Consider the following 18946-nt stretch of genomic DNA (forward strand, 5'->3'; position numbering starts at 1 on the left):
TATAAGCAGAAAAGGATCGTTCTACATCAGCTGAGGTAAGTGGGCAGTATTTGAATTTGGGTGCTGTGTTGGCAGTTATTGTTTCTGGTATAAGTTCACCCGTCCCATTAATAAATTTATCAATTTCGCAGAAGGGTTCAAAGCCTGGGTTATTGTTTAAAATTTTTTCAAACTTTTATTTAAGTTTTCTTGAGAATACCTCCGGCAATGAGGAGTACAGTAGAATAATTTTATTCATTGACTGAATAGATTCATTCAGCGCCAAACCTGGAGTTTCAAGCTTATTAATACTTACAGGTACATGGGAAGAAAGAATGCTAATCACAGCAATGTATTATTTAATACCGGAATCATTAAAATCTCCCTTGTATTGCAAACTGCCAAAGCCTCTGCACTATCGAAGTCTTTTACTATCCATCTAATGGCCTCGAAATGTTCATTGTAAAACAACACAGCTTGGCTCATGTAGCCGCGCGGTCTTGGGCGTCTTGTCACGGTCCGCGTCGGAGGTTAGAGTCCTCTCTCGGGCATGGATGTGTGTGTCGTCCTTAGTGTAAGTTAGTTTGTTGGATTAGTGTGTAAGCTTAGGAACCGATGACCTCAGCAGTTTGGTCCCATAAGGCCTTAAGACAAATTTCCAAAATTTCGACCCACGTACCCCAACGAGTTGCCACTGGTTCGAGAGGTAAACGCACATTTGGTAGTTTTTCTTTATAGGTCTTGGTGCGATCAGTAGCCTTTAGAAACATTTCCTTTGTGGATGAAATCAGTTTATTTACATTCACAAACTTGGAACGTACTTCTTCAGCAACGCGATGTAATCCATGAGCAAACCACGTCACATGAATCAAACTGGGATAAAATACTCGGTGGACTTGTCCTGCTTCGATCATATAGGGTGCAGCATCTGAAATAAACACCAATACTCTTTCATCTACAGAAGATTCTGGAAATATTTTTCTAATACGCTCATTTACAAATCTGGCGATCGTAGAATGATGTACCTTTTCAAGTTCTTTGCAGGCCGCTAGATAGTAAGGAGGAGGCTCTTCTTTTAAAGCACCAACAATTAAATTTGCAATGTAACGGCCACAAATGTCTGTAGTTTCGTCAACTGCAATCCAGATAATGCTGTCCTTGAGTTCATTGCTTATTTCTGCAGAAAATTTACGTAAATTGTCGGTATGTAATAATCGATAAATAGTGACATGGTTTGAAACTTCCTGGCAGATTAAAACCGTGTGCCGGACCGAGACTCGAACACGGGACATTTGCCTTTCGCGGGCAAGTGCTCTACCAACTGAGCTACACAAGCACGACTCACGCCCCGTCCTCACAGCTTTACTTCTGCCAGTACCTCGTCTCCAACCTTCCAAACTTTACAGAAGCTCTCCTGCGAACAGGCAAAGGTCCCGAGTTAGAGTCTCGATCTGGCACACAGTTTTAATCTGCTAGGAAGTTTCATATCGGCACACACTCCGCTGCAGAGTGAAAATATCATTCTAGTGCCGCGGTTTCTTTGGCGTCAACAGGCATTATTGGACACAAGTCGCCTTAAAGCATATTATCAACACACTACACAAAGAAACTCTCACGGGCTTCAGCTGCCTGTCGCCTGCAAGAGATTCCCACCGATCCCGGGAAGCAGTGCGCTTTTACGCGCGACTTCCTTTTCGAGGAAATTACACATGCACAAATCCCCTTCTCCTGGGTCCCTGACAGCTCACGTATTTACCGCTAGTAAAGATATTTCAGACGGCCGACACGTATAACGTGTGTGTGTTTCCGTACTGCAGGTTCCACGCAGACCGCGGCAGCGCCGGCGCAGAAGTCGAAGCCGGACAAACCGGAGCGCAAGTTCAACAGCCGCGAGCTGATCGAGAAGCAGCGCAACTGGACGTCGCACTTCTCCAGGGCGTCCGCTACATCGCGCACCGGCCGCGCCGCCGCACCCGCCCCCGCCCCCGCACACAGCCCCACCCCCACCCCGGGCGGCGGCGGCGGCGGCACGCGCTCCGTCACCCCCACGTCACCGCCGCCGCGCTCGCCTGCGGGCACGCCCGTCGAGAAGCAGGAGCGCGAGGCCCAGGAGAAGGACACCGCCGCCGCCGCCGCCGCCGCCTCAGAGCCACCCCCACGGTGTGCGTCTGCCGCCTCCACTGCCAGGTACGCCGAGTATCTGGTTTCAACTATTACCTCAGGAAAATAACTCTAGCAATTTGACTTGTGTTCGTTTGCAGGCACATACGAGGTGCTATCCAAAATTTTCGGAACTGGTGCTGTCATCTGTTGAAAACCTTACCTTTGGACTAATGGTCACCGCACCCTCGAAGCAGTTCCCATACGCACGTACACACCGGTCCCATCGCTTCTGCCACTGGTCAAACGTTTTGTGGAAGTCCCGTTCTTTGAGGGTGTTTATCACCGACAGCGATGCTTCTTGAATCCTCCCGAGATTGTCGAACCGACGGCCTTTCAACTCGAGTATCAGTTTTGGGAATAGTGCGAAGTCGCGAGGTGCCAAATCGGGCGAATATGGTGGGTGGACTAAAACTGCCGTGTCGTTTTTTGCCAAAAAGGTCTTGATGAGCGAGGACGTGTGACAGGGCGCGTTGTCGTGATGCGGCAGCAAGTTCCCTTGTCGCCCAAGTTCGGACCGTCATCGCCGCACGTTTTCACGGAGCTGTCGCAAAAGTGACGGTAGTACACGGAATTCTCTGTTTGGTTGGGTGGGATGAATTCTTTGTGCAGAATTCCCTCGGTATCAAAGAAAATGATGATCGTGCTCTTCACCTGCCTCGCTTTTTTGGATCTCGGGGAGCCTGGGCTCTTCCCCTGGGACGATTGTTGCTCTGTCTGCGGGTCATAATCGTAAATCCAGCTCTCGTCACCGGTGATAACCCCTGACGAGAAGGTTGGATCGTCAAATGCGGTCTGTACTGTTCACGAATCCATTGTAAAATCGCCACACACCAAATACAGAGTATGGAAATCACTGTGGACACGCAACACGTCCTCCAAGCTGAATGCCACTCCGCACACTGACTCGCCAGATGTGCAGCTCTCGCCACCTAGTGGTGCAAAGATCTACTACTCTACCTTCCAGATGGAAGCACCAGTTCCGAAAATTTTGGATTCTACCTCATATATGCAGCCCTGCTATGCTTTGAAACCCTCACACGTTAGTACTGTAGCACGCCATCACAGCAGCAGAGACAAAATGCCTCGAGGCTGGACTACTGCTTTAGCCACCAGGATCGTCCTAACACAGGCGTGACATTTCCGCCAATTTGAAAAACAAATTGCTGGGAGATACTTCACTTTATGCATCATAAAAACCTTAAAATATGCATGAAAACTGTCGAAATATCAAAGATCAAATAATAAAAAAAACATGGTAGTTACTGCGTGCATTATATCTCAAAGTAGAACTTGCACGCGACGTGCACTGGTAAACGAAAGGAAAATTACTAAAAATGATTTTTTGAGGTGAAAGTTAATCTTAACCCTTGTGCATACAGATGTCACTTAGGGTGCCCAACTAACTTTTCCCTCTCCATTGTCCCGACGTTCGCTGTCTCCATGTAAACGGCCATGTATTTGGCTGGGGCAGAATAATTAAGCAGGCCCTTTCTCTCTGCAGATTTCAAAGCCTGACTTAACATCCCGACCACAAAGTGGCCTCTTCACAAGTAAGTCAGAACTCTGACAGTGTCTGTCGTGTACTTGAAGTACCTGTGATGTGTAGCTGTACTGTCCTCTCTACTGCTCACTGCAGTCCACAATATTTACTGCTGTTACTGGCTACTTATTATGAGGTCAACTTCTCTATTACTAAATCGAATGTGTTAAGCTGTGGTATATACTGCTCGTATATTCTGGAAATAAGATACACTTTTCTCAGTGCTCTGAGTAATGTCTTAAACTTTCTTCGCACACGACATTCAGATGTTAAGTGTGTACTGTTGTTTTTATAGCCTTATCACAGTTTTCCAATGTTAAGAGTAATATTCTGTTTGCTATTAACTGTAGAACTCCAAGTATGTGGTCTTTACAAAATTTATTTCTATCTTTTGTGTAACATTTGTGGTGTGGCTGATATTTAACACACACATCTCGTGACTCGTACGCAAAGGTGTAAATACTTTACTACACAATTTTCCTAAAACTCTTCAGGGCAGTGCCTTCAGTCTATTGAATGAACCATTTTTACTTAGTTTGCTGCATATGTTTTACCTATCTGACAATCTGTTCAGTTTTGCGAGTAATTGCATCAGATAGTTTTTTGTCCAGCATGATATTTCGGTGGATCTGTGCTGTTGCAATTTACCCTGACTTGCTAATATTTGTGTAGATGGTCTACCTTAACCATCAATAATTAGCAACATTACTGCTTCTACGTGTAACTTGGGAGTAATATCTCACTTGTTTGTCGAGATCAAAAAATTCGAACCACATACACATCTCAGCTGACCCCAATAATAGATTTGAGGCAACTCTGATCACTTAGTTTTGAAGTGGTTTCCATTCTAATAGGTTCAGGAACATTTGAATTGCTTGCCGACAGTGCGACAGTTCCAGTGGATACATGAAAATACTGTTGCTGTATGATCATAAGGAAAGACAGAAAGATGTGAACAAAATGTTCTCTCAGTTAAGAAAATGTATCTCACTGTAAACGAGGGTAAATGCAAGGTAATGCCAGTTGTAAAGAGAAAGAAGTCCAGAGTATCCTATTACAAGATTTTTGGCAGGCATCTGGAGCAAATGACACTGTTTAAATGTGTAGGGGTGCCTGACCTGAAACACAACAGATGCATAGACTGTGTAATAGCAAAGATGAATATAAGATCTTGGTTACTAGAAGGGTTATGGGAAAATGCAGTACAGTTGTGAAAGAAATCGCATACAGGGTGCTAGTATGGGCAGTTCCAGGGTACTGCTCCGGTGTTGGGTGGCCTTATCAAATAGGCATGCTGTTACCATCACATATTTCATACGGATCATGGAAATAAGATAAGAGAGATTAGGTTGCATGCAAAGATGCACAGACTTGCTTGTTATGTCAGTGGAAGAGGACAAAAAACACCATTAATGCTTATATGAAGTACTGTTTGCCACCTATCATATGGTGGCTTGTAGGATATATAGACGTGGATTTTAATAGCCTTTTCTAATAGATTCAGCAATTGTGTCCATCACTCTGTAAATGTCAAGGGTGTCCATTTTATTCAGCACTGATATGGATAGTGGTAATTAGTCGACAACAAAGATCCCAAACTGTACCAGGAAACTGAAGTGCATATCAATAGAAGCACATTGCCAACACAGTCCTACAGTCCTTCTGGTTTGTAGGCAGTCCTGCTGTGTAATACCATGCTTGCATTACCCAATAAGGAAGACCATGCAACCTTTGAAACAATGTACAAAAGAAAAAAAATTGCCAGTCTTGCTGGTCACCTGAAAATATAGCATCTGTCCATGGTTAAAGTGAAGCCTCAGAAACCACACTTGTAAAGTAGTTTCCTTGACAGCATAAATATTGCTCGTCAGTGCTCCTGTCAGATATTGATGCCTTCCAGAAGAAATCATTGTTGGCTAGAATTCTTCATATATATATATATATATATATATATATATATATATATATATATATATATATATATATATATATATATATATATATATATATATATATATATATATATATATAGAGAGAGAGAGAGAGAGAGAGAGAGAGGGAAACATTCCACGTAGGAAATATATCAACCACAAACATACACACAAAATTCAAGCTTTCGCAACAAACTGTTGCCTCATCAGGAAAGAGGGAAGGAGAGGGAAAGACGAAAGGAAGTGGGTTTTAAGGGCGGCAACACAACCACCTAACCTTCATGCACATCGTTGTCTACCAACCCAAGTCCTACATAGCCCAGCTGTAACCAACACCTTTTCGCCTTTTTTCATTCCAGATCTCCAGTTACTTTCCGGTTCACCTTTATCTCTCCCCATAAATTTTTATTTTCATTTTCATTTCACCTCATGTTACACTTTCCACCTTCTAATACCATGTCACCCTCACAACACCCCCACAACGACCCCATTAAGTTTTATTTACATTCCCTCCGCAAACATGCCTTCGCCCTAGCCAGATTACGCTCCCATATTCTATTTTCTCAGGCTTGTCTGACATTTGGCATCACCCCCAAAGGCCTCACACTTAAAGTTCCCATCTCTGGCTGCAACCCTTCTTTCCATCAGTCCCTATACCAGTTCCAAACTGAACAATCCATTGCCCTCACCCACCTAATCCTTCACCTACACATCAACTCAGCCAATGAACACACCCGTCAACTCCTATCCCTAATAAAAGTCCTTAATCTTTCCTCTCCCACATCCACACCGGCTGTTCAGAGCATCCTCCTACAGGCCAACCGTAAATTAGAACAGCATGCCACCCTCCACCTCAAAAAACTGTCCAATCTCCTGGTTTCCCACCTCTGGAAAGGCAACTCACTCACCCTTCACAACCTTTCCAGCAAACCTCAACCTCCTCTCATTGCACACACAAACCCAGTCTCTCCCATCTACTCAATCTCCCACTTCCAGCTCCACTCCCTCCAAAACCTCAAAATTCCGATCAACACAATCTGGAACCACAACACCCTAATTCAGTAGTTAACCTTTCCTCCAAACCTCTCTCCCAATCCGAAACTTCTGTCCTATCCAAAGGCCTCACCTTCAGCCCCACTCCCAGATTCAACCAAACAGCCCTCGTCAAAGATTTACTGTCCTACACTCGTACTCTCTGCTGGAAATATCACTTTGCCACGAAGAAAAATGATCCTAATCCTACTCCTAATGATCCAACTCCCCAAGACACCATCCAAATTGAACCCTGCCTGGAACAGTTCCGTCCTCCGTCACAGCGGGACCCACCTCCTCTTCCTCAAAATCACCCTCTCCAAACTTTCCAGGAATTTCTCACTTCCAGCCTTGCATCTCAATCCTTCTTAAAAAAACCTTAATCCTACACCCAACATCACCACTGCTGAAGCCCAGGCTATCTGTGATCTGAAGGCTGACCGATCCATCGTCATTCTTCCGGCGGACAAGGGTTCCACGACCGTGGTACTTGATCGTCGGGAGTATGTGGCTGAGGGACTGCGTCAGCTTTCAGACAACACCACATACAAAGTTTGCCAAGGTAATCCCATTCCCGATGTCCAGGCGGAGCTTCAAGGAATCCTCAGAACCTTAGGCCCCCTGCAAAACCTTTCACCTGACTCCATCAACCTCCTGACCCCACCGACACCCCGCACCCCTACCTTCTACCTTCTTCCTAAAATCCACAAACCCAATCATTCCGGCCGCCCCATTGTAGCTGGTTACCAAGCCCCCACAGAACGTATCTCTGCCTACGTAGATCAACACCTTCAACCCATTACATGCAGTCTCCCATCCTTCATCAGAGACACCAACCACTTCCTTGAATGCCTGGAATCCTTACCCAATCTGTTACCCCCGGAAACCATCCTTGTAACCATTGATGCCACGTCCAGGGCCTCGCTGCGATGGCGCATTTCCTTTCACGCCGATCACCTGCCACCCTACCTAAAACCTCTTTCCTCATTACCTTAGCCAGCTTCATCCTGACCCACAACTTCTTCACTTTTGAAGGCCAGACATACCAACAATTAAAGGGAACAGCCATGGGTACCAGGATGGCCCCCTCGTACGCCAACCTATTCATGGGTCGCTTAGAGGAAGCCTTCTTGGTTACCCAAGTCTGCCAACCCAAAGTTTGGTACAGATTTATTGATGACATCTTCATGGTCTGGACTCACAGTGAAGAAGAACTGCAGAATTTCCTCTCCAACCTCAACTCCTTTGGTTCCATCAGATTCACCTGGTCCTACTCCAAATCCCATGCCACTTTCCTTGACGTTGACCTCCACCTGTCCAATGGCCAACTTCACACGTCTGTCCACATCAAACCCACCAACAAGCAACAGTACCTCCATTATGACAGCTGCCACCCATTCCACATCAAACGGTCCCTTCCCTACAGCCTAGGTCTTCGTGGCAAACGAATCTGCTCCAGTCCAGAATCCCTGAATCATTACGCCAACAACCTGACAACAGCTTTCGCATCCCGCAACTACCCTCCCGACCTGGTACAGAAGCAAATAACCAGAGCCACTTCCTCATCCCCTCAAACCCAGAATCCCCCACAGAAGAACCACAAAAGTGCCCCACTTGTGACAGGATACTTTCCGGGACTGGACCAGACTCTGAATGTGGCCCTCCAGCAGGGATACGACTTCCTCAAATCCTGCCCTGAAGTGAGATCCATCCTTCATGAAATCCTCCCCACTCCGCCAAGAGTGTCTTTCCGCCGTCCACCTAACCTTCGTAACCTGTTAGTTCATCCCTATGAAATCCCCAAACCACCTTCCCTACCCTCTGGCTCCCATCCTTGTAACCGCCCCCGATGCAAAACCTGTCCCATGCACCCTCCCACCACCACCTACTCCAGTCCTGTAACCCGGAAGGTGTACACGATCAAAGGGAGAGCCACGTGTGAAAGCACCCACGTGATTTACCAACTGACCTGCCTACACTGTGATGCATTCTATGTGGGAATGACCAGCAATAAACTGTCCATTCGCATGAATGGACACAGGCAGACAGTGTTTGTTGGTAATGAGGATCACCCTGTGGCTAAACATGCGTTGGTGCACAGCCAGCACATCTTGGCACAGTGTTACACCATCCGGGTTATCTGGATACTTCCCACCAACACCAACCTATCCGAACTCCGGAGATGGGAACTTGCCCTTCAGTATATCCTCTCTTCTCGTTATCCTCCAGGCCTCAATCTCCGCTAATTTCAAGTTGCCGCCACTCATACCTCACCTGTCTTTCAACAACTTCTTTGCCTCTACACTTCTGCCTCGACTGACATCTCTACCCAAACTCTTTGTCTTTAAATATGTCTGCTTGTGTCTGTATGTGTGGATGGATATGTGTGTGTGTGCGCGAGTGTATACCTGTCCTTTTTTCCCCCTAAGGTAAGTCTTTCCGCTCCCGGGATTGGAATGACTCCTTACCCTCACCCTTAAAACCCACTTCCTTCCGTCTTTCCCTCTCCTTCCCTCTTTCCTGATGAGGCAACAGTTTGTTGCGAAAGCTTGAATTTTGTGTGTATGTTTGTGTGTCTATCGACCTGCCAGCGCTTTTGTTCGGTAAGTCACCTCATCTTTGTTTTTTTTTATATATATATATATATATATATATATATATATATATATATATATATATATATATATATATAAAATTTTTCCACGTGGGAAATCTTCGATCGTATTGAGCAACAAGGATCACATCAGCAACTTCAGTTCCTCTTCTTCCTTTGTTGTTGTTTCCTATTTTTCCAGTATTCCCTCATTTTCTCCCCCATGAAGTTTCTTCCTTTCTTCTGACCATGGATGTTGTCTATTTCTAGATCTTCCCTTACTTCTGTAATCTGTGCTACTGTTGATTTCTTCTTCCAGAAATATATTGATATTTGTTTTGTTAGTCTATTTCAGTCCATTCGGTAGAGGCATCAGGAAAAGGTTAATCTTTGTTTGGCTATTACTTCAGATATTTTCTCTATATTTTTATAGATCTCCTCATTACTCTTTTTTTTTTTTCCCCAACCATATGCAGTTTTTATTGCACCCATTATTTTTCTAATAATCCTTCTTTCCAGTACCTCTAGTCTGTCCATCTTATAGTTCATCACACTTTAGTTTTTATTGTTTTCCATACAGTTAAGCTGCTCAGTTGTCTGTGGAGTATGTAGTTGTTTCATACAAGCTATTAGTCCAAAAACTGGTATGATGCAGTTTCCTCACTAATTTCTTAAACAGGAACCAAACCAGATATTTTGTGAACCATGAATCGCACAAAACTTTCAGTTGGTGAAATATTTAACATTTAAACATTGTATTTTCTGCCCATGGAACTTACGTTGCCTGTTTGAAATCCATACTGTGACTGAGGAAGTACCCCATTAGTACTCAACTGGCTGACAACCCTTGAGTACATTAGTTACAGATTATTTTTTTTTTTTGTGAAGGTGACACAGTGTGTGTGGTTAGAGTCTGTGGCTGTGGAGATAACTTTTTTTATATAGTGAGAACTAATGGCTGTGAAAACACTTTCTTATAGTGATGCTTGACAGTGGCATATTTTAATATCTTTGGGAAAAACCTGAAATAATAGTGCATTACACATGTGAGAAAGAACATTACGTATTATGGGGCCACAACATGTTGTGTTATTGCTGATATTAACTACTTCTTATGAACTTCTGCTTTTGATGATGTTGAGCTCCATATTTTAGGTAAAAATGAGAGAAATTTTCATTTTCCTAAATTTCCTCTTTCTCTCCCCACCTTTGGTGTAATTTTTTACTTTTGCTTCAGAACTTCTTGAACTAGTTGTTTTGCCTTCTTGTAAAAAGTGGTTATGAAAAACATCTGATACAATATTTAAAGCCGATCTTGCCATAGGAATTCTGTTGGTAATTATTAATGAACTGCATGCCAAACACACAGCAGTTAAAAAATGAGCAACAGTTGCAAATGTCAGTCTTTCAGTTGACAGGAAATGAATACTAACATGATAAATAGTTAATTTTTTACACACTGGGTGTAAACTGAAATGACATACCTTGAATATCAGGTGGTCATTTCTTTAAAAGTTTCACACCTTTTGCTAGTCCAATGAAGATAACAGTTATTAATCACTCTTCCTCCTCTGTCGTCTCCTAATACTTCTAATCCTCATTTCCTCTTCTGTAATTCAGATTTCTTCTGTGCAGCTATTTGCATTTGTCACAAATCTTTTTCTTGTTGTTCATTACTATGTTACTTCAGTTTCCTTCTCTCTAAAGCATAGTACGAAAAGGAGAAATTCTTTCACTGTATTACACCAACTGCTATTCTTATTATCCCTGTGATTTCAGATAGCAGTTGACGCATGGTTGTTTGCCCACTTGTAATTCTTGCCAAAACACTTTTTTTCTTTCCTAAACCATCTCAAGTACAAAATTTACCACATCGACACTGTGTGAGATATTGCAACTGAACTTTTGTTTCCATCACTACCTCCTTTACATTTAGTTGTGATGAGAATCACTCATGCCATCTTCCCTCATACCTTCAGTGCATCATTAGTTGGTATATGTTGGCTATCTAAACTGCTATATAAAGACAAATAATTGTTTAAAGTTATTGCCAAAAATTTCGAAAAGTACTTTACCGATTTATGTCAGATTTTTATGCAACACTCAAATACTCGGACGGAGTATTGTGTACTTTTCGCAATTTTTGCCAGCAAAACTCCTTTAAACAATAGTTTGTCTTTATATAGACACACACACACACACACACACACACACACACACACACACACACACACACACACACACACACACAGTGGTGATTCACGAAGATATGCATATATTTTAATATGTTATTCTACAAGTAAAACTAAAGAAAAAAGTTCATATAGATGTAGGTCCGCAAATGTTTAGCTATGGAGTTACAGCTAATTAAAGATTTTGCCTGAAATTTAGCAACTTCATTAATATGAAGCAATCACAAAACTGTAAAAGTTTAAAGTAAAACACAATTTCCATTTATTTTATCTAATGAAACATGTCCCAGATGTGTATCTGCAATAGTTTTTCAGAACATCCAGAGAAGCAAAGTAGTAGTTTCATAATTTTTTAGTTTATTAACTACTTGGCCCAATTTGTTTTTTTATATCCCAGACAATTACACGAAGTTTTCAACAGAAGTTATACAGAATTTAATTTTGAAAAAATGGTGGTAATGAAGTTAACTGAAACTGTGTGTGTGTGTGTGTGTGTGTGTGTGTGTGTGTGTGTGTGTGTGTGTGTGTGTGTGTGTTTCAAGAGGAAAGGTACATGCTTTGAGGCACAATAGTATTAGTGATTCAGAACAAAACACTTCGTGTGGACATATGGCCTATTGCGAATGGTTTTCGAGATAGAACATGTTTAATATCACTTTTGTATGTTTTTCTTTAATAACTCAAAAACAGCACACTCGAATGAAAACACGTCTCAGTACACAATTAAATTAAATTAAATTTGCAACAAAGAAAGGTCCTATTTATATTTTGTCTGGGACTAACAGTTTGCGCGAAGAGATTGCAGGAATATTGGAAACGTTGCGTGATGGGCGTGCGCTGTAGCTGAAGTACTACTTGTAGGCCAGTTTGAGGTAGTTTTCCGACTTGATAGGCAACAAGTGTCCTGTATCAAAATGATCTTCTCCACAATGACAATGAATACTACAGAAAATAAATAGAAATGTACATTAAAAGTGTTCTACCTCAGAAATCATTCAGAATAGGGCATATGTCCACATAGTTTTTTTTTATTCAGAATCAGTAATGCTATCACCTCTCAAAATAGGTACCTTTCCTCCTGGCTCACCCTCCAGACAGACATATTTTTTTTAAAAAAAAAAAAAGACAGTGTGAAGGTTTTCTTTTAAAATTGACTGTGACAAAAAAAATGCTGTACTATGCTGTGAAACTGTGCGGTTTAGTTTTTTTTTTTGTACAGTCAGTTTTTAACTACAATAGCAAGTCATGTAAACTGTTAAAGAAATTGTTTCTTCTCTATACGTTCTTTCTCCTTGTATACGTTCTTTCTCCTTGTATACGTTCTTTCTCCTTGTATACGTTCTTTCTCCTTGTATACTTTCTTTCTCCTTGTATACGTTCTTTCTCCTTGTATACGTTCTTTCTCCTTGTATACGTTCTTTCTCCTTGTATACGTTCTTTCTCCTTGTATACGTTCTTTCTCCTTGTATACGTTCTTTCTCCTTGTATACGTTCTTTCTCCTTGTATACGTTCTTTCTCCTTGTATACGTTCTTTCTCCTTGTATACGTTCTTTCTCCTTGTATACGTTCTTTCTCCTTGTATACGTTCTTTCTCCTTGTATACGTTCTTTCTCCTTGTATACGTTCTTTCTCCTTGTATACGTTCTTTCTCCTTGTATACGTTCTTTCTCCTTGTATACGTTCTTTCTGCTTGTATACGTTCTTTCTGCTTGTATACGTTCTTTCTGCTTGTATACGTTCTTTCTGCTTGTATACGTTCTTTCTGCTTGTATACGTTCTTTCTGCTTGTATACGTTCTTTCTGCTTGTATACGTTCTTTCTGCTTGTATACGTTCTTTCTGCTTGTATACGTTCTTTCTGCTTGTATACGTTCTTTCTGCTTGTATACGTTCTTTCTGCTTGTATACGTTCTTTCTGCTTGTATACGTTCTTTCTGCTTGTATACGTTCTTTCTGCTTGTATACGTTCTTTTTAAAAAAATTCTGTTTTGCTTTCTTGCTCAATATCGGTTGAGGTATTACATGTGATGCATATTACTCTGTCAACTTTCCCATTTCACTGCCGGAATGCAACCTAAGGCCACTTGAGGGCTCTAAGTTGTAGCATGTGGCATGGTGGTGTGTAACATAACTATGTCTGTGTGTGAGAAACAGTTTGTTGTAATAGCATTTCTAACTGCAGAAAACATTCCTCTAGCTGAAATTGATAGACAAATGAAAGCTTTGTTTGTTGGTGATAGTGTCAATCTCAGTAATGTGCAACATTGGGTTGTTCATACTCATAATAAAGGAAATAGCAGTGTTGTTTTTACGTGTTTACCATTCTTGCACCGCTCTTCTATTGCAGTTCACTACCACTTTATTGTTTTGGTGTCAGTATTATAATGTTTCATTCAGAACTGTCTTGTAAGAACCTGATTAGCAAACTGAAATTTTTTTGTATCGTGCATCTGAGTACCAGGATTTGGGAATCCTTACTACGAGCAAGCTGATAATGTAATAAAGAACACTTGTTAGGACTGAGTGGTAAAATCATGGGCTGTTCCGTGCATAATATTACCTCACACCTCAGAACAAAGTGTATATGGCAGTGGGAGGACAAACTGGTAGAAGGGTAGAGATACAAACCAACAAGCCTTCCAAAAACAAGGGTGTGCCATATTCTGAAAATAGAGCAGAAATTTGCTTGGATTCTGACCTGCCATCTATTTTAGGGAACAGTGAGGTGAATGTGCTTAAAGTTTTAAAGTTTTTGTTCGGCATAAAGATTCCCACCGGAATTGTTACGTATGACTAGAATATGTTATTGTGTTAACAATATCGCAAAAAGCTAGATTGCTGGTTAATGTGTCACCTTAATAGTGAGTAGCAGTCTATACTTTTGACAATATTCTTGATATTCCAGCTTCGACTTTGCACTGTTTGATGTTTTATTGAGTTCAGCAATTTTTTACACTATTTTTTAAAGAGTTTGATTGAATGCAGTATTTATGTAGGCTATATATCTGCATGTGGAACTGCTGTTATGCTTCTCTTATCATATCACATTGTTTAATAATACTCACATGACAGCAAAAATAGTATGGGTGCTACTGACCCATGTATTTGCTATGCACTGAAACTCGTCCGTTAGCATGATAACGACATTGCATTCAAACTGTATTTTAAATTATTGTTTCTTAATTTTTCTGTTTGAGAAACTGTTTATGCACCTCATATAAATGCGAGAGTCATTAGTGTGAAAAGGAAAATGTTTCCTGCAGTTCCAGAGGCTCGAGGAATGAAGATCCAAGCAAGCACAGAACAACTTCCATATCGTCGCAGGAAGAACTTTGTTGGGAGCCAGATTCCCCCTCGGTTTCACCAGGTACTGTTAGCGTTGCTTCCATGTGTCTCGGTGTGTAGTTCACAAGATTCAAAGTTCTGATACCTAGTCTGTGAGTTAACACTTTCGTCATGAAAAAAGTGAAAAATCAAAGCAGTGGGTTGTCATTTAGTTTTGGGAAGTCTGCCACTGGCTGATAAGTGTTGAGAATTAACCTTCAGCTTCTAGATATTTCCTTCCATGTCTTCAGTGGTTTGGAATTAAAAGTTTTGTGATAAAAGTAGATAATAAGGCATCCCTTACTAATCCCTACTGATGTGTGGTTATATTTAGTGCATTCTGTTATCTTGGTTGGATCCTCCATGATAGTATTAACTCACTTCAGAGTGGATCCAGGTTTTTATGCCTGGAATAGGACAAAAAGAGGTAAATAGGAGAATAATAATATGGAAAGTTGAGTCTTCTCCACATACCTAGCTGAAAGAGAGACTCTTATAGTCTTCCATTGGACAAGGCCATATTAAGAAATATAAAGTCTGTAATTAAATTAAATTGTGCCCTGTACCTTCAACATAGTTGCTGCATTTGTGTAATTTATAGACAATATGTTACCTATTTTTCTGACACTGCATGCTACAATGAGATGGAAGTAAATGGAAGACAGCTGAACCTGACTGTTCTTTGCAATCAACAAACAAGTTTCATTATGTGTACTAATCTTTGTGAAATAGTAAAAGTTTCTGGGCAGCTGTGCAGTACTGATATCATCAGAATAGTGTGAGGTGTCTTGAGATGGAGTTATTTGGTATAATGTCTTAGAGGAGGTTGGGAGAAAAAACTCTTGGCCTTGGGCCAACACTACTGTGGAGGAGGAGGAGGAGGAGGAGGGGGGCCTTCCTCTACTATCTTTAGACTACTGGCTGGCCCAAAGCTGTGGCAATCGGACAGTTAATGAGTTGCTGCTACAGCTTGCAGTAAGGAGGCTGCCGGTGTCTTTCTGTACTGTAACAGGGATGTTCGCCAACAGCGGATGCCACCATTGTGTTGTCTGTAAATAGATCTAGGTCCCAATTTTGTCTAGTCACTGTGAGCTTTGGCATGATTGCTATTTCCTTCTAGTTATATCCCACAGAAATCAGTTTAAAAGGACATTATACGTACAATTTCATGTATTAAATGTAGACAGTGCTGTAGTTTAAAGACAGTGCATCTGTTAATGGAGACAGTTAACACATTCTGACTCGATTTTGTGTCAGAGAAATGTGTACAATTTAAAACTCTGCCAACTGCGGCCGTGGCCAAGTGTTTGTGCGAATAACAGTGGCGTGAGAGGCGTGTGAAGCTGGCGGCGCGGAATGCTGCTAAATCTGGCAACGGCTCATGGTGGCTCTGTGCCTGCTGTTCAACTCCTGGTAGGCTCTGTGAATCAACTAGCACGCAGTCTGGAATGCCACACGGGCCAGGCGAGAGATGGTTCTGTCTTGTTTACATGTGTACGTCATCTCGCAGTTGATGTGATATGGTGTGTGTGTGTGTGTGTGTGTGTGTGTGTGTGTGTGTGTGTGTGTGTGTGTGTGTGTGTGTTGGTTGTCAATGACTGTGAAGATTTTTAAAAAATTGATCTGAGTACATGTGTACAGTGCAGATAAGTTAAATCCTTTATTCATTCTGGAACACTGCTTTCTCCATTGAAGGATTTTGTTGTGTTGCATGATAAATTCTTTTTTTTGGTTTATTGAAGTGAAAATATCTGTGAATAAGTTAACACACTACAAAGGTTTTTGTACTTATTACTTACGCAGCCATTGGACGGAATAGTTGCATACAACAGAAAAAGACTTACGATCGAGGTAAACTTTGCACTGGAATGTTCTATTTGTCATTGCATGTGTGCTGTGAAATTTCTCCATTTTCTTTGTGCAAAAGTCTTTTTTGTTCACATCTGTATTATAAGTAAATTTTCACTCAGTACCTTCACTTTGTTAAGTTCTAATTTTGCACTGTGTGTATGCCCCTGAAAGAGAGATTGTTAGGAACAAAAAATTTCCAATGTGTTTATTAAATGTCATGTGTGGGAATTGAAAATTTGTAATCGCATCAGCTTATAATACTTTCCTACTTCGAGTGGATGCACATTTTAAATAAGGGGCATCAAGTTTTTCATTTTTTTATCTTTATTTTATTCAGAGCAGTTTCATCTCCAGGAACACATTAATTTGGTCCTTGGTGTATATGTTGAAGCAGCTTTTTCTGCTAAACAGTGCCATAGTAGATTTCCCTTTAATGGGTAGAATAGATGTATGCAAACCCCTCATTCTCACCCTGTCCTACCTAGGCAATATCTGTACGCTGGTAATTTAGAACCCTGCACCGGTATGGTACTTGGTGTATTACTGAAGAGTATTGTAAAGTTTTTGCACTCTTTTTGTTTTTCTAAATGAAAGTTGTAGACATTTACAAAAGACATAAACTACACAGCTGTCTTGCAGCAAACAATTGATCATGCAGTCCATGTTTCACAAGTGTAGTAATATTCCAACTTACCATTATTACACCATTTAAGGGGTAAATTTTAAATTGTCACTAGCTTTCTGACATTTCATTAATATTATATTTAATAATTGAGATAGTGGTAAAAGTACTTCGCTTAAATATCAGGATAAATACTGTAAATGGCTCAAGTTCTACCATTACCTAACTACCCAGAATGTCTGTAGAATGCTTTGTATCATGGTTACAGGATGAATCAGCAAGAAACTACTCACTTGATTCTTGTTGTTGTTGTTTTTCTTTTTTCTTTTTTTCATTCCTTTCTATATCATTGTAAAGACAAATACGTGATATATTCCAGAACTAATTAACTCTGCAATGAGCAATGAAAGCTTCTCTCTCATATTATGTTTTAAAAACTTTCTGTAACATGTTTGTTGTTGTGGTTTTCAGTCCAGAGACTGGTTTGATGCAGCTCTCCATGCCACGCTACCCTGTACAAGCCTCTTCATCTCCCAGTACCTACTGCAACCTACATCCTTCTGAATCTGCTTAGTGTATTCGTCTCTTGGTCTCCCTATGATGTTTACCCTCCATGCTGCCCTCCTGTACTAAATTGGTTATCCCTCGATGCATCAAAAAATGTCCTACCGACCCGATCCCTTCTTTTAGTCAAATCGTGCCACAAATTTCTCTTCTCCCCAATTCTGTTCAATACCTCCTCATTAGTTCGTGATCTACTCACCTAATCTTTAGCATTCTTCTATATCATCACATTTTGAAAGCTTCTATTCTCTTCTTGTCTAAACTATTTATCATCCACGTTTCACTTCCATACATGGCTACACTCCATACAAATAGTTTCAGAAACTACTTCCTGACACTTAAATCTATACTCAATGTTGTCAAATTTCTCTTCTTCAGAAACGCTTTCCTTGCCATTGCCAGTCTACATTTTATATCCTCTCTACTTCGACCATCAGCAGTTATTTTGCTCCCCAAATAGCAAAACTCCTTTACTACTTCAAGTGTCTCATTTCCTAATCTAATTCCTGCAGCATCATCCGATTCAATTTGTCTACATTCCATTATCCTCGTTTTGCTTTTGTTGATGTTCATCTTCTATCCTCCTTTCAAGACACTGTCCATTCCATTCAGCTGCGCTTCTAGGTCTTTGCTGTCTGTCTCCGACAGAATTACAATGTCATCGGCGAACCTAACAGTTTTTATTTCTTCTCCATGAATTTTAATACCTACTCTGAACTTTTCTTTCATTTCCTTTACTGCTTGCTGAATATACAGATTGAATAACATCGGGGAGAGGCTACAACCCTGTCTCACTCCCTTCCCAACCACTGCTTCCCTTTCATGTCCCTCGACTCTTATAACTGCCATCTGGTTTCTGTACAAATTGTAAATAGCCTTTTGTTCCCTGTATTTTACCCCTGCCACCTTCAGAATTGGAAGGAGAGTATTCCAGTCAACATTGTCAAAAGCTTTCTCTGTTTACAAATGCTAGAAATGTAGGTTTGCCTTACCTTAATCTATCTTCTAAGATAAGTCGTAGGGTCAGTATTGCCTCACGTGTTACAACATTTCTACGGATTCCAAACTGATCTTCCCCGAGGTCGGCTTCTACCAGTTTTTCCATTCGCCTGTAAAGAATTCGCGTTAGTATTTTGCAGCTGTGATTTATTATAC

At 41.1% G+C, this 18946-nt stretch overlaps 1 protein-coding gene across 1 annotated transcript in view; it reads left to right on the top strand.

Moving 5' to 3' along the window:
• Positions 1 to 18946, top strand: part of LOC124789117 — a 209455-nt gene that overhangs the window by 31121 nt on the left and 159388 nt on the right. Inside the window, exons 3-5 of the mRNA XM_047256405.1 lie at positions 1808 to 2166; positions 14694 to 14797; positions 16558 to 16605. Coding sequence (XP_047112361.1) covers positions 1808 to 2166; positions 14694 to 14797; positions 16558 to 16605 — 511 coding nt within the window. The remainder of the gene's footprint in view (positions 1 to 1807; positions 2167 to 14693; positions 14798 to 16557; positions 16606 to 18946) is intronic.

Source organism: Schistocerca piceifrons, chromosome 3, assembly GCF_021461385.2.
Source record: "Schistocerca piceifrons isolate TAMUIC-IGC-003096 chromosome 3, iqSchPice1.1, whole genome shotgun sequence".
Lineage (NCBI taxonomy): Eukaryota > Metazoa > Arthropoda > Insecta > Orthoptera > Acrididae > Schistocerca > Schistocerca piceifrons.